This window comes from Elgaria multicarinata, chromosome 13 (genome assembly GCF_023053635.1).
Source record: "Elgaria multicarinata webbii isolate HBS135686 ecotype San Diego chromosome 13, rElgMul1.1.pri, whole genome shotgun sequence".
In the NCBI taxonomy this organism is placed as follows: Eukaryota; Metazoa; Chordata; class Lepidosauria; order Squamata; family Anguidae; genus Elgaria; species Elgaria multicarinata.
This window is the reverse complement of record NC_086183.1, coordinates 14324591-14340676: the sequence shown is the minus strand read 5'-3', so window position 1 is coordinate 14340676 and position 16086 is coordinate 14324591. Positions and strand designations below refer to the sequence as shown.

Genomic DNA, 16086 nt, shown 5'->3' with positions numbered 1-16086 from the left:
TGCGGAATGTGGTTAGTGACCCTAACCACAATGTGGTTAACGGACCAAAATCTTTCCTAAAATGTGTGTCAGACCACATTCTAAACCATGGCTAAGGATTCCCTTAACCACTTTGTGGTTAAGCAGCATGGTTTAGCGTGCCATCTGAACTGGGCCAGTGCCTCTCTGCACTGCTGTAGCTAGCTGAGAAGCAACACAGAAACGCGGGTCAACGCAGAGAGAGACTTTGCATGGCCCCGTAAACCTCGATATGGAATTAAATTTGCTCTCGGACCACACAATTCAGCATAATTTCCCCCATCTCAGGCCCATCTGTTCTCCATCTTAAAGGACCTTCCAGAAATTTCCTCCCACGTCGCCTGTTTCTCTGCTAAGCCAGTTCTCAGATGCATTCCTACCAACAAGTATGTCAGCCATGGCCATATGGGCCTAGAGTTGCATCAGGGCAGACCAAGCATCTGTACAGGCTCATCAGTGCTGACGGGCTGCATTTAGTTGCCCCAACAATTTATGGGCCAGTAATTCTAGCACTTTTAGCAGAATATCTCCTGTTCTTGCCATCCGTAGGGTATCTCTGGCTATGTGGCAACATAGCTGAGATCAGAATCCGTCTTGGGAACCCAACTGACATGTGCAGCTTCACACTGGCAGGCTTGCTTCCAACGGCCCATTAGACATGCTAAGATATTCCCCACCAGGGAGGAAAATATTCAATAGCCCCGGTCCCAGAGGGCAGGGGGACAGCATGCTGCCTCCAGGAACAATCTGTTATTTATATATTCTGTTCCTCCATGGAGCCTAAATACCAGGCACTTGCTCCTTGCTCCCTGGAGGGGCCCCTACAGCTTAGCTCATCTGAGGCCCGCATGCGGTGAAGAAATATCTTAGCATTTATTAATAGCTTCAAGGGAGGCCGCGCCTCCTTGTTGTCCGGAACCACCTGGGATCCTGCTTCAGTAGCTCACTAGCACTGTCTTTTCCTGTGGGATGGCTTTCCCTGCTTCCCTCAAAGGATCAGACTGAAAGAAGAGCTGGGACAGGGCCGCGCTATCCAAATATTGTGCTCCGCATTCAACCGTGGGACAGAACTCTTCCGAATTTGCACGCAGACGTCTCTGAAAATGGAAGCGAGCTCGAATTGAACTGCTTGGCTATTGCGAAGATGCTTGTCTGGTAGTGCCCGGATGAACAGATCCAGGAGACTCTCCTGGATTTTTCACTCATGGCTTTCTTGTCCTTGCTCTCCTGGAGATCAAAATTCCAAGTCACAGGTGATCCAAAATGGTGCTGTTGGCCAACTCTCCACCCTTGGAGAGCAAATACCAAAGGGGGGGGGGAAACTATGGAGCACTAGAAGGGCTGGTGCCTGGCTGCCATTTTGAATTTCCAGAATCGCAGAGACAGTTCCAGGAAGAGCGGAGGGGCATTTTTATTTCTTCTTTATTTAAACTATTTCTGAATCCACCCTCTACTCAATGAGCGCTTGTGGCAATTTGTAATAAAACTGTAAATCCAATAAAATAGACCAATTCCAAACACAGCTAATAAAAAATGGAACAATAAAATGGGGGAACCTTCAAAAATCAAAGAACAGTAAAATCGGTAAAAGTTTGAGAGAACAATGCTTCCCCCCCTTTTTTTTTTACCAGCCATCTAAAGGCCAATAATGAGGGAACTGAAACTAAGCTCCATGGTGTCATGTCCTCTGGTTCTGAGGCGCCACATTATCCTGAGGAGGACTCCAATTCAGACAGGTCACAGGTCACCCCACTTCTAGGGAGCCCTTGGCACCCCCTTCGCCTTCCCAGCCTAAGGGTATAGCTCTCGCATTATCTGACTCTGAGGATCATGCCTCTGCAGCTTCCCATGTCCCTCACCCGCACAAGAGCATGAGACTGCAGAAACAGACAATGGGCCTTTAAGAACCTCAGAAAATCCAGAAGGGATGGAGCCTCTGAAAGACCAAGTTCTGCCAATCTTCTTAAGGCCTCTGTTGACTGCAGTCCTTTGCTGGGACAACAACAACTGGTGGCAAATACTCCAGCCAACCATCCCTCCAAGGTTCTGCCCTGGGTCCTGACTTGACTCCAGGAGGTGTGGCAGATAACAAAGCCTCAGATGGAAAATGTAGGCTCTGGGCAGATGGAGAGCGTAGGCACCTGACAATCCACGAAACACAGACAGAATGGATTTTACAAGCGCCGTACATCCCTACTCCCACCACAAGAGGGTATGGTGACAGCCACTCACCCCATGCTCCAGAGCAAGACAGTACTTGGTCTGGATAGACAAATACTGGCATAAGGCACATTCCTGTGCCTTCAGTTGTCAGCTCTATAAAATCATCTCTGCTTTTATAAGGCTGACAACTGGTTGCTTCTGTGGCCTAATAATGACAGATCAACTTCCTACCTTGGGCAACCTGCAGCCCCCGGGCCTATTTTCCTGTGCCTCTCAGCCTCATTTCAAAAGCCCTCCGATGTGATCAGTTCAGACCTACAACCAGAGTGACCTGCTTCCACACCTTGGAGAGCTCCTTTAGTGACCTGATGACGGGTTCTGATGGAAACCCAGAGCAGCTTCAACGCCCCACTGATATTGGAGCCACTGGACTTCACTGGAATGATGGGAGTTGTAGTCCAACATGTCTGGAGGGCACCTCCTTGGCAATGGGGAAAAGAAGAATGAGGAGGAGGAGGAGAAGAAGAGAGGAGGAGGAGGAGGAAGAGGAGGAAGAGGAGGAGAAAAGAGGAGGAGGGAGGAGGAGAAGAAGGGAGGAGGAGGAGGAGGAGGAGGAGGAAGAGGAGGAGGAGGAGGAGAAAAGAGGAGGAGGGAGGAGGAGAAGAAGAAGGGAGGAGGAGGGAGGAGGAGGAGAAGAAGAAGGGAGGAGGAGGAGGAGAAAAGAGGAGGAGGGAGGAGGAGAAGAAGAGAGGAGGAGGGAGGAGGAGGAGAAGAAGAAGGGAGGAGGAGGAGGAGGAGGAAGAGGAGGAGGAGGAGGAGAAAAGAGGAGGAGGGAGGAGGAGAAGAAGAAGGGAGGAGGAGGAGAAGAAGAAGGGAGGAGGAGGAGAAGAAGAAGGGAGGAGGAGGAGAAGAAGAAGGGAGGAGGAGGAGGAGAAAAGAGGAGGAGGGAGGAGGAGAAAAGAGGAGGAGGGAGGAGGAGAAGAAGAAGGGAGGAGGAGGAGGAGGAGGAAGAGGAGGAGGAGGAGGAGGAGAAAAGAGGAGGAGGGAGGAGGAGAAGAAGAAGGGAGGAGGAGGAGAAGGGAGGAGGAGAAGAAATCCCTTAGGATCCCTAACCCCTATACATTCACTTTGAATCATAAATGCATATGCAGTCTCTCTCTCTCTCTCTCTCTCTCTCTCTCTCTCAATGCAAGACTGACTGCCCCTGCTCTTTTGCTGCTGCAGCTTCTCTGCCAACGCCGGGCCCAGCTGGGTTCCAGTTAATTAACTGTGTTGCCTTATCGGCTCTCTTGCACGCAGCACCCGTGCCGCATGCGAATTAACTCTGCCCGCGATAAGCCTCATTGTTCGGAGCCCTGGAGATCCACGTGCCTCCCTCCCCCCTTCTCTCTCTCTCTCCAGTTCCCGGCACCACCTCCCCAAGATGCACAATCCAGTTTCCTTGGGCTGGAATGTCTCCTGAGCTGGCAGCAGCTCCTTTCGAAGCAGCCAGCGCTGTCCGTTGCGGTTAAAGAGATGGCTGAGGAGCTGGGCTACATTCTCCCTCCGCCCCCCCCACCTTTCTCCCAGCGTAACTCCCACCCTCTGGTCAAGCAATGGCTGGGCTCTTTTTGCTACCTTCACCTCCCTAGGTACAGGCTTCCAAAGAGCAGTGGAGAAGGAGAGGGACATTTGATTGAGGCCTGAGTATTGGTAAGAAAGGGCGAAAGAGAAGGGAGAAGTCAGGTTAAGAGTAGGCCAGTTTCTTCTAAGCCCATCCTAGGTAAGCAGTGGGGCCATCAGGGCAGATGTCTGGGGCCCCACTCTGTAGAATGAGTATCCTCACCCCCACCCAAATGCAGCAGGCTGGTGGCTCCAATATCAGTGGGGCAGGAAATCTGCTCCAGGTTTCAGTCAGAGGCAGCTTTGCATCTTGGTTAGCTCCTTTAGAGTTCTGACTAAAATGCATCCTACCCTGAGCTGACAGCCTCCCGGTCTCCATCACACACATTGCTGGGCCTACAAACCCCAGAGTCTCCAACACAGTGCCCTCTCTAAGCACCCAGCGGGCTCCTTGCCTCTCCTGGTTTTTAATTGCTTTTTAAGATTTTAAAATTATTATAGTTATTATAGCTGCGCAGCAAATGGCTGTCCTCCTATGCTATCTTTATTTGGGTTCAAAAGAGTGGCTTGTGATTTGGAGCTCAGTCACTATCTTTGCCTTGTTTTCAGCCCCTTGACTATGTCACTGAGCCCCATCAGTTGGCCTTCTGTGATAAGGGTGTTGGAGCAGAAAACTGGGTTCAAAAGAGTGGTTTTGTGTTTTGGGGTTCAGGCCTCTACCTCTACCTTGTACTTGGGAAAGTGACTTTTCTCTTAGTCTCACCAATTTGCCTTCTGGGAAATGAGTAGTGACCCACTATCCCCCCCCCCCCTTCACACACAAGAGGGTCACATTTCAGCTTGGGGGAATTTTCAAGAGAAAGTGTAAAACCCGTGCTGCTCCAATAACTTATCAAATTATTATTATTATTATTATTATTATTATTATTATTATTATTATTATTATTATTATTATTATTATTATTATTTCTTTTTATGAGTCACCCATTCACTGAAGCTCTCAGGGCAACATGCATAATAAAAAAAGAATACAAACACAGATGATAAAACACGCTAAGAGTGCCAACCTATGGACCCTAGGCAGTGTGTGTGTGGTGAGGACATATGGTGCTTCAGATTCCAGGATCTGAAGTCAGAAACCCAGGAACCCAAGCTCTTCTCCTCCACTTGCAGCTGGCATGGAGAGAACTGTGCCGGCTGAGGTCAGAAAAGCAACCTTGAAAGGACGGTAAAGGAGCTGTTCCTGTGGACGGGGAGCTGAGGGCACTGGGGAGGCCGCTGCATGAGGAATTCTCCTGTCCTTCCCCTCCCCTTCCCAGTACCTCAGCTAGATGGGCGACAAAAGCCCATCTAGCTTAAATGCAGAGCAGGAGGAGTTTAGAAGCTTATAGCCATGCCCATAGGATTGCATCCTAAAAATATTTTTCAAAAGTTTTCAAAGCAGCAATGAAAATATAATGATGAAGAAGAAGAAGAAAAGAGAAAAATATATACCACTGGCCATGGAAGTCAAAGAACTATGGCAACAGGAAAAGGTCACTTTTATTCCATTAGTCACATCAGTCACTGGCAGCACATCAAAAAACTATACAGAAAACTTTCAGAAACTGAGCCTACCAAAATTCATCCACACCACCATCCAAAAAGCAGTCATAATTAAAACATGCTCAGTTCTCAGGAAATTCCTGAATCTGTAAAAGCACTGCACGACTTGGCAATGCTCGTCATGTCCATGTAGAAAAACTGCCATGAGCAAGAAGAAATAATAATAATAATAATAATAATAATAATAATAATAATAATAATAATGCGACCAAGTCTGAAGGCTAATAGCCACTAACCAAGGGGTAAGTCACATTGAACTCAGTGGGACATAGTTTTGAGTAGACATGTTTTTGATTAGGCTGTAAAAACTGAAACCTTGGGAGATCCATGAACAAAAACAAAAAACCAGAAGAATCAGAGGGAAAATCCAGGAGGGCTACAAATGGAAGAAGACGTTGCCTGGAACACCCCCCCCCCCACACACCCACACCAAATAAAACCCATGAATAAGGCAGGGCAATGAAAACTTCGAATGCAAACACCCCAAGTGTTGGGGAAGAGGGGAGATTCTGGAATCTAGGGCCATACCAAGCAGCAAGAATGGCTCCTTTCTTGGGAAACTCCCCATCCTACTCTTTTGCCTCTGTTTTTATTTCCTTGTTAGGTGCCCAGAAGGTCATCTTGACGTTCATGGGCAAATCCTTTGGAGTTATGGAGCAGTCAGAAGAACTGCGGCAGAAGAGGGGGATCTCGGTCGCCCCCATGTGGCCAGTTTAGCGCACTGCAACCTTTGCTCTTTGTGGCCCTGTTCTGATGTTTTGAGCCAGAAGAAATCCTACAATATATATATATATATATATATATATATATATATATATATATATCCCACCAACCACAAGCCACAACCGATTGGTTATTAGTACTTTCTATTTGCTCTTTCTTTTTAAAGATCGGCTGGGTTCAGTCCCTTGGATAGCTCCTTTAGAGTTCCGACTGAAAGCCAGAGCAGATTTGCCGCCCCACTGACATCGTCAATATTGGGCTAGGTGGACGAAGGCTCTGATTCCTTATAAGGCAGCTTCCTGCATCTCTCTGGCATATGGCGGCAAAGTGATTGGTGCATATAGCATGGTACAAAACATAACAAGAGAGCCCTGTACGATGAGACTGAAGGTCAGTCTGCATCCTGCTTCCCAGAATGACCAGTCAGATAACAATGGGAGGTCCACGAGCAAAGCGTGAACAATGGGGGGTGAAAAAATTGTTCGGTTCGCATTTCAGTGCGAACTTATCCAAATTCCCACTTCTCAAACCTAAACGGGAACCAAAATGCAGTTTGCTATTAAAATCTGTACATTTCTGGTTTGCAATGCTGTTTGCCAATTACACACACTCTCTCACACACACTGCATAAGAACTGCATGCCATTTCCCAAAAAAGAAATACACCCAAATCCCATGTACTTGAAAAAATGTGCACCCCATTTATTCATTGAAAAATTGCTTGGAAAAATGTGTTTGCAAAAAGTGCACACAATAACACACAATTGTTAATGATTACATTAAATGACGTTCTTACGTTGTGACGTCATTTTTACATTTCAATGTGCCCTCTAATGTGTGTGTGTGTGTGTGTGTGTTTTATATATATTTATTATATATTATATTATATTATATTATATTATATATTATATATATTTAAAAAAACACCCAAAGAAATGTGTGCATTTCCAAAACGTGCGCAAAATTGCACATGTTGTTTAAAGTGCATACAAAAACATTGTTTGCATTGGAGATCACTAGAAAAAAATGTGTATGTTTGCAAAAGTGTATGCAAAAGGCCCACCTTTAAAAAAACAACAACGTAGAAAAACATGCAGAAAAACACACACAAATTTCCCTGTGGACAAAGAAAAACATCAATTCAATGAAGAAACAAGATGGAATGGATATAAAAGTGGGGAAAAGAGAACCCAAGCGAAAGTGAGCTTGATTGATTTACCCATTCCTAGATGTGAAGGGAAAAGCCCCCCCCCTCCCCTGTTGTCTGAACATGGTGGTTTCATTTACCTATAAGGGTTGATAGACATTAGTAGAAACATCCTTCCTGAACTTCTCGATTCTCCTTTTAACACTGATTCACTTGCCTTAACCCCATCTTGTGGCGGTGAGTTCCACAAGTTAAGGGCAGAATTCTATGCACGTTTAGACAGAAAAAAAGCCCTACAACTCTGAGCATGCTCCAGCTGTTGCATTTTAGAGAAAGTCTCATGGCACTCATTTCAACGGTGGGAGAGGCTGAAGGCAAAAGGGGCAGGGCAAAAATGCAACTAAATAAATAAATACCAGCATATTGTTGTCTAAAGATCTTAACGTCAGGAACTAAGCCTTAGGAGAGGCATTTTGACCTATTAGAATTGGAGGCAAACTGCACCAAACCTGAGAAGCTATTTTTTTATTTATTTATTTATTTATTACATTTCTATTCCGCCCAATAGCTGGAGCTCTCTGGGCAGTTCACAAAAATGAACCGCCCAGAAGCTACTATACGATATAGTAAGCTACTATACGATCAGTGACCAGAGGGAAGGAACGGGTTCAGAGAAAGGGTCTGTCTGGTCAATTCCAGGTGGGCCAAATTTGGCCCCTGAGCGTGAGATGTTGCACCTCTGTACTAACGCAGGTCACTTCACTCGTATATTTGCTTGCCCTGCATGATTTATTTCACTTCCAGTCAGTGTGGAGAGGAGAAAAGAATAAGTCAAGGAACTGAAGTCCCACGCCCTGAACACCACGGACCTTCCTCAGTCCCCGCCCACACATTTTCCTCAGTCCCCGCCCACATATTCACAGCCATGAGCACCAGCAACTTATTTTCTGTCAATTATGGGCATGTTCAGAAGACACCTTAAACTATGGCTTTAACCATGGTGGTTAAGCCAGAAAGTTAGGCCATGTTCAGAAGACACCTTAAATTAGGGTGACCATATGAAAAGGAGGACAGGGCTCCTGTATCTTTAACAGTTGCATAGAAAGGGGAATTTCAGCAGGTGTCATTTGTATATATGCAGCACCTGCTGAAGTCCCCTCTTCATCACAACAGTTAAAGCTGCAGGAGCTATACTAGAGTGACCAGATTTAAAAGAGGGCAGGGCACCTGCAGCTTTAACTGTTGTGATGACGAGGAAATTTCACCAGGTTCTTCATATATACAAATGACACCTGCTGAAATTCCCTTTTCAATACAACTGTTAAAGATACAGGAGCCCTGTCCTCCTTTTTATATGGTCACCCTACTTAAATCATGGCTTTAACCATGGTGAATAAGGCTTTTTGCTTTATTCACTGTAATTAAAGCCATGGTTTAAGGTGTCTTCTGAATGGGACCGAAGTCTTGAGATTGTTAAAGTTCTATCCCCCCAAGAACAAGGGCTCATCTACACCAAGCAGATATTCCACTATGAAAGTGGTATGAAAGCGGTATATAAAAGGCAGGAGCCACACTACTGCTTTGTAGTGGTATTATTGACGCCCGCTGAGAACTGTTGGGACCCATGACACATATTATATACTGCTTTCATACTGCTTTCCCAGTGGAATATCTTGCTCGGTGTAGATGAGCCCCAAATTTTCAACCTTGCTCAGATGCTTCAAAGCAGTAGAGGCTGGTGGTTCCCATGTCGGTGGGGCAGCCACCTTGCACAGCGCCTTTACAGCTCTGACCGGTTCTGTGTGAAACCCAGAGCAGATTCACCACCTTGCTGACATCAGAGTCACCTGCCTCCGCCGCTTGAAAAGGAGGGTGGGGGGAGATAAACTGAAGTTCAAGTAAGGAGCTTGGGGAGAGCTTATATTTTGCTTTTACTCTCCTGTTGAGAGTACTAAATAGTTCCCCCTTTTTTTTCTTTTAAAATGTCATCCTTTGGCAGGAATTGTCTAAGAAGCAGCTGGGACCAATAACTACTGAGATCTTGGAAGCCACGGAGTTCTACTACGCTGAAGATTACCACCAGCAATACCTGCACAAAAACCAGAGCACGTGTTCCATCCTGAAAGGCACCGGCGTTGCGTACCCCTCTGGCAAATGAGAGCTCCCCAAAGGGGAGTGCTCTTGGGAGCCATGGTAATCGTAACCCTTGAGCAGTTTCCATGGAAACCGAAGCAGCCTAGCAGCCTCTTAATTCAACTGCAATTTAGCAACGGGGGGGGGGGGGCGTTGTTTCTTTTTTTCATGTTTGTGGGACACTGTGAGGTTTGGGGAGACAGGCAAAAATGGTTGGCCTGCTGGGAGACCTTTCTGTGCGTTTGATACCCGATATGGATATGATAGATTGACCAATTTCCATCCAGGGCTGTTGTCCGGTATTGCCTAGAGAGGCACCAATGTAGACGCATCACGCTTTTATCCTAATTGCAGCGTCTTTGCTGTCTTATGGGCGTCTTATAGCTGACCAAGCAAACGGCGATTCCCATATATCCCCGTTCCATATTGGCCGCTCACAATTCTCTCTGTAGCATTCTCTTTTGGTCACTGTGACTCAGGGAGAGGCCATCTGGAAATATGAAATATTGCTCTTTTGACCCCATGGAGGATTTCTACATCTGTGGCCTGTGGTGAAAGCCAAGACTGTGTTTTCTCCGCTCAGCTCACAGTACCTCTTCTAAAATATGAAGGGCACCACAGGCCAGCTACTGTTGAAAATAGTTCCATCTCCCTTTTCTCCTTCAACAAACAGCAACCAAAAAGCAGAGTGGGTCACTTTCCTCCCCCAATTTTTTTCTAGTGGTGGGTGTGATGCGCAGCCCATGCGCCTCCATAGGGTTTTCTTTTACACCCTCCAATGGATCTCCTATTGTCACTGTGGCCAATGTCACCACCACCAGATTCCCACATGGCCACTTCTGGCCACAGTAGGGTGCAGTCCACTTCTGGGGTGGGGGATGCCGCCTTCCAACCCGTCACCATTGACAACATCTAGTTTATTGTTTATTCAGGACCCATCCATGTCCGGTTATGCCACACCTACTGGGCTCTGATTGGCTCCACTCCACCCTTACCCCTAATTGCCCATGGGCTCATTTATAAGATTGTTCTATCTTCAAGGCATGTTTCAGTGTGATTACCAGACTTTGTGCCTCAGCTATGACCCACCAGTTTCCCATGTAGGTATGTATATTTTGTTGTTTATTCATTCAGTCGCTTCCGACTCTTCGTGACTTCATGGACCAGCCCACGCCACAGCTTTCTGTCAGCCGTTGCCACCCCTAGCTCCCCCAAGGTCAAGTCCGTCACCTCCAGGATATCATCCATCCATCTTGCCCTTGGTCGTCCCCTCTTCCTTTTGCCTTCCACTTTCCCTAGCATCAGCCTCTTCTCCAGGGTATCCTGTCTTCTCATTATGTGGCCAAAGTACTTCAGTTTTGCCTTTAATACCATTCCCTCAAGTGAGCAGTCTGGCTTTATTTCCTGGAGTAGGGACTGGTTTGATCTTCTTGCAGTCCAAGGCACTCTCAGAATTTTCCTCCAACACCACAGTTCAAAAGCATCTATCTTCCTTTGCTCAGCTTTCCTTATGGTCCATCTCTCTCTCTCTCTCACACACACACACACACACACGTGTGTGTGTGTGTGTGTGTGTGTGAGAGAGAGAGAGAGAGAGAGAGAGAGAGAGAGAGAGAGAGAGACTTGGCTTGCTGCTCCACTCCCCACCAGTGCCTTAACCTAAGTTCTGACCCAAAATTTTCCCCACTACTGATTCTGTACTGATCTTTTGATGCTTGCTTTAGTTTTAGGGATTATCTTAAAAAAAAAAAAAGACAAATGATATTGCCATGCGCAATAGAATGAATTTTCTGTATATGTGTGCTATGATTACGTGTGATACATGTGATATTTCAGGGTTTTTTTTATATCTGAAACAAAACAAAAAAATTATACAGGCAGGCAGATGTTAAGTGATTAATATAAAGCTGCACATATTACCATTTCTGGCAGTCTTCTTTTATTTTACTTGCACAAGGTTCTTTAAAGGTCTGAATGTACTGTTTACTGCTACCGGAGTTCAAATACTATATAATGGGATGCAGAACCTCAAATCCAGCCTTCTGGAATGCTTCTCTTTCCCTGACTACTGATCATTCAGTGGTTTTCTGGCTTTCAAGCAGTTCTTTCCCCCATTTTAGAAGGCTGAAAGATCTCTCCTGAAACTCAGTTACCTAAGAGCTTTCAGCTGAAATATGCTGGTCTTTTGGCCCCGCCCCTTTGCCTCTGACCCCGCCCACCCCTGGAATGTGGCCCCCAAGAGCCTCTCTGAAATGGAATGTGGCCCTTGGGCTGAAAGAGGTTCATCACCCCTGCTTTAGGTGGTGTCAGAGATGTAAGCCCTGCACTAGGGTCTAATATTCCGTGCACACCAGGGGCTGGCACCTGCCATTTTGGGAAAGCACTAAACTTCTTGATGTCACAGTTCAGCTCTGTCCACACCTGGAACCTCAGGTGTCCTTGGAGGATGAGCAGGGGGAAGCAGGACTCTTCCCCCAGCAGATTCCTCTACTGTGCCTACTCTAGAGTAAAAATGAAAACAAATGTCACTGGTAGACTCATGTTTAGAGAAAAGTCAGTTTTGGTCCTCGCTATGTCTGACTCGGGTTGCAATGGTGGAAAACAGCCTGGCTGTCTCACACACTCCTGAGCATTATAAGCAAGGTTGGGAAAGCTGTGACCCTCCAGGTGTTAAGAATGTAAGAAGAGCCCGGATGGATCAGACCAAGATGCCAACTAGTCCAGCATTCTGTTCACACAGTGGCCAAACTGCTGCCCATGGGAAACCCACAAGCAGAACATGAGTGCAACACCTTCCCTCCCACCCATGTTCCCCAGCAACTGGTTTACAAAGGCACACTGCCTCTGAAACTGGAGGTAGCATACAGCTATCAGGACTAGTAACCGTTGATAGTCTTCTCCATGAATTTGTCCAGCCCCCTTTTAAAGCCATCCAAATTGTTGGCCGCCAGTACATCTTAAAGTGACCATATGGGACTCCTGTATACAGGAGGAGGGTGCCCATACAGGACTCCTGTATCTTTGACAGTTGTATAGAAAAGGGAAATGCAGCAGGTGTCGTTTGTAGGCATGCAGCACTTGGTGAAATTCCCTCTTCATCTCAACAGTTAAAGCTGCAGGAGCCCTGCCATCCTGACCAGATACAAAAGAGGACAGGGCTCCTGCAGCTTTAACTGTTGAGATGAAGAGGGAATTTCACCAGGGGCTACATGCATACAAATGACACCTGCTGTATTTCCCTATTCTATACAACTGTTAAAGATACAGGAGCCCTGTCCTCCTTTTCATATTGTCACCCAGTACATCTTGCAGTAGCAAATTTAACTATGCACTCTGTGAAGAAGATGAGCTATGATCTTGGGACTTCAACTCCCCCAACTGTCCAAACCAGCATGATCCATGTTCTGGGATGATGTTGAGTTGTAGTCTGACAACATCTGGAGGTCCACCAATTCCACATCACTGCATGATAGAAGAGTGGTATTGACATAGGTCCCTTTCAGGGTTGCTGCTGCTGCTGCTTCCAAGAGAAAAAGAGAAAGATGGGAGGGGCAGGTCCTCATCTGCATATGCTAATGGTATTGATTCAAAAGGCGTTCAAATGTGGAATGGTTTCCAATGACTAGCAGTGCTTAAAAACAAATGAGGCAGCTGTAAAGCAATCCATGCTTCAATATTTACAGTGATACAAGCATTTAGTAGTGCTGTTGCCAAACATTTCTCCCATGAAAATATTGACCATTCTCATTCAGTTTGATAGAAATGTTTCTATCAAAACATGTGCTACTCCTTATCTCCTGTCCCTTCAGCCTGCCCTGAAGCTGTATGGAGTACCTAGATGGACAAATCTGGGGCAGATCTACACCACTCAGCTCACCCACGCAGGTCCCAGTGATGAACACCAGGTTGGCTCCCTCACCCAAAAATAAACCATGGTTGATTGAGGTCTTATTACACGTCAACTTGGCATTCACCAATGGTACAACCAGGGCTGTAGCTAGACCTAAGGTTTATCCCTAAGGTTTATCCCTGTTCATCTAAGTGCCACACAGGGCATCCAGTGCTCAGGCAGGGATGAACCCAGGATGATCCTGGGATAAACCTTAGGTCTAGCTACGGCCCAGGTCAGATGGTACCATAGCCGGGACACCAGGAACCAGCAGTATGGAAGAGGGACAGAAGAGAAGGATGGGACGTCTAGGTCTTCCAGATCCCTTCTCCATCATGCCAAACCATCTATCTACAGCCACCATTAAATGGGCACCCTCCTCCTCTATTTCACTCTCCCTCCCACCCAGGCACATCCTGGTTCATAAAAATGGGTATAATAATGATGAATTTTCTCTGCATACATTGTCAGGGTATTTTTTTATGTTTAAAAACTCCAGGAAAGAAGTATTAGCAAGACCTGAGTTAAAATGATCATGAACCCCATCTCTACTGCTACTTTTTGATTTTTGGTAGACACACTACTGCCCAATTTCCACTGCACTAAATTCCTGGATGTCTTTTCTTTCTTTCTTTTTAATGAGGCTGAAATTACTTCCTAACAGGGAAGTCACCCCCCACAAGAAACACACACAGACAATGACCAGATTCGCAAATCAGAGTGGGGAAATGGTGAGGCACAAAGGGCCATCAACACAGTTGCTCCTAAGCACCCTCTTTGGCGTGTAGAGTTTGGTTTATCAAGGAGCTTTGCATGTGGAAACAGACTAGAAGACTCATCATGAAGAAGACCAAATGTGCCTGAGAGCATATAATGACACCTATAATGTGATGGTGGTGAAGGCGGCAAAGAAGGTGTATTGGGGTACTGGATTGTATAAACCAACTCTCTGTTTGGATCCAAATTGAGAAGTGGGGTGGCATGGAGCACATGCTTTGAATGCAGAAGGTCCCAGGTTCAATCCTTGGCATCTCCAGGTAGGGTGAGGAAAGAATGTTGCCTAAAACCCTGGAGAGCTGCTGCCAGTCAGTGTCAGTGCTATTGGGCTAGATGGATCAATGGACTCTAGAATCATAGAATGTAGAGTTGGAAGGGGCCTATAAGGCCATCGAGTCCAACCCCCCGCTTAGTGCAGGAATCTATCCTAAAGCATACCTGACAGATGGTTGTCCAGCTGCCTCTTGAATGCCTCTAGGGTGGGAGAGCCCACAACCTCCCTTGGTAACTGGTTCCATTGTCGTAGTGCTCTAACAGTCAGGAAGTTTTTCCTGATGTCCAGCCGGAATTGGGCTTCCTGTAACTTGAGCCCATTATTCCGTGTCCTGCACTCTGGGAGGATCGAGAAGAGATCCTGGCCCTCCTCTGTGTGACAACCTTTCAAGTATTTGAAGAGGGCTATCATGTCTCCCCTCCATCTTCTCTTCTCCAGGCTAAACATGCCCAGTTGTTTCAGTTTCTCTTCATAGGGCTTTGTTTCCAGACCCCTGATCATCCTGGTTGCCCTCCACTGAACACACTCCAGCTGTAAAAGACAGCTTCCTTTGCTCCTGTTCCTGAGACCTGGCCACAGCTGAAACCCTTAATTCTTTCCCCGACTCCTTTCACCCCTCTAATGGCTCTTGGGCCAAAGGCCATTACAGGGGTGAGTGGTGTGGTTAATAATATTGGTGTGTGTGTGATCTGCTCAGCTTGCAAGCCACTCCTAGGCAACACATAATACATGCAGATACCTTTCCAACAGGGTTATTTATTACTACAGTACATAGGAAAAGACAGTGCACTGTCTCAGCTCCAAGGCCTATACAAAGAGGAAGGTGGGGAAAGGCAACCCAATTCTCCTCCCACTGCTAAAGGCACTCCCCACAGACTGGACTGCTAGTCTCTACTTCCCCAACCTGGTGCCCTCCAGATATTTTGCACTACAACTCCCAATAGCCACAGCCAGCATGGCCAATGGTTGTAGTCTAAAACATCTAGAGAGCACCAGATTGGAGGAAGGCTGCTCTAGAGAACATTCACTAATATTTCCAAGATGAAGGAAATCATTCCAGGCAAGTCATATGAAGTTGTCAGTCTCCAATATTCCATTCTTGGGCAAGGTATTGGAGCGTGTGGTGGCCTCTCATCTTCAGGGATTCCTGGATTAGATGGACTTGGCTCTTTATATATTATATTGCAGATTATACAATAGCCCTAAGAATAAATATTTAGGTAGGTATTTGGCCCCTATGGTGCATCTAACGGACCAAGCAAAAGTAGGCTACTTTCTAACTGCAAAGAAATCGACCCTACTGAATTTGGCCTATTTTGCAGTAAGAACTGCAAAAATTAAGAGGGGACAGGTTCAAGTGTCACCGTAGAAGTAGGATATGTATATCACAGAAGATGTGTGTTGATGGGAGTAATTGCTGTATAGTGCACCACAAACTAATTTTTTATGTAATAATGTGTGATAACATGTATTGGGCTAAAATCCATTTAGGGTAGCCGCGAATAAAAATTGAAATTGGATGAGATAGATTATTTAGATCCATTTCAATCTGGCTTCAGGCCTGGTTATGGGAGAGAAACAGCTTTGGTCGCCTTGGTGGATGACCTACGCCGGAAACTGGACAGGGGTAGTGTGGCATGGAACGTGATGCTAAGCAACGAACTGCACAAAGAAGGAAAGTGCACTGGTATGTTGTAGCGGTGCATGCTATGCATGTGAGCTGTAACAATAACTTGCTGTGCGCTACAACTTTGCC

General features: G+C 46.2%; 1 protein-coding gene across 6 annotated transcripts in view; it reads left to right on the top strand.

The window, feature by feature from the left end:
- LOC134408524 (mitochondrial peptide methionine sulfoxide reductase-like) overlaps window positions 1–10917 on the top strand; it is a 64299-nt gene extending 53382 nt beyond the window's left edge. For all 6 annotated transcript variants that reach the window (XM_063140851.1, XM_063140850.1, XM_063140849.1 and 3 more), the window contains one exon: window positions 9257–10917. In XM_063140851.1, coding sequence (XP_062996921.1) covers window positions 9257–9415 — 159 coding nt within the window. In that variant the 3' untranslated portion in view covers window positions 9416–10917. The remainder of the gene's footprint in view (window positions 1–9256) is intronic.
- The last annotated feature ends 5169 nt before the right edge of the window (window positions 10918–16086 follow it).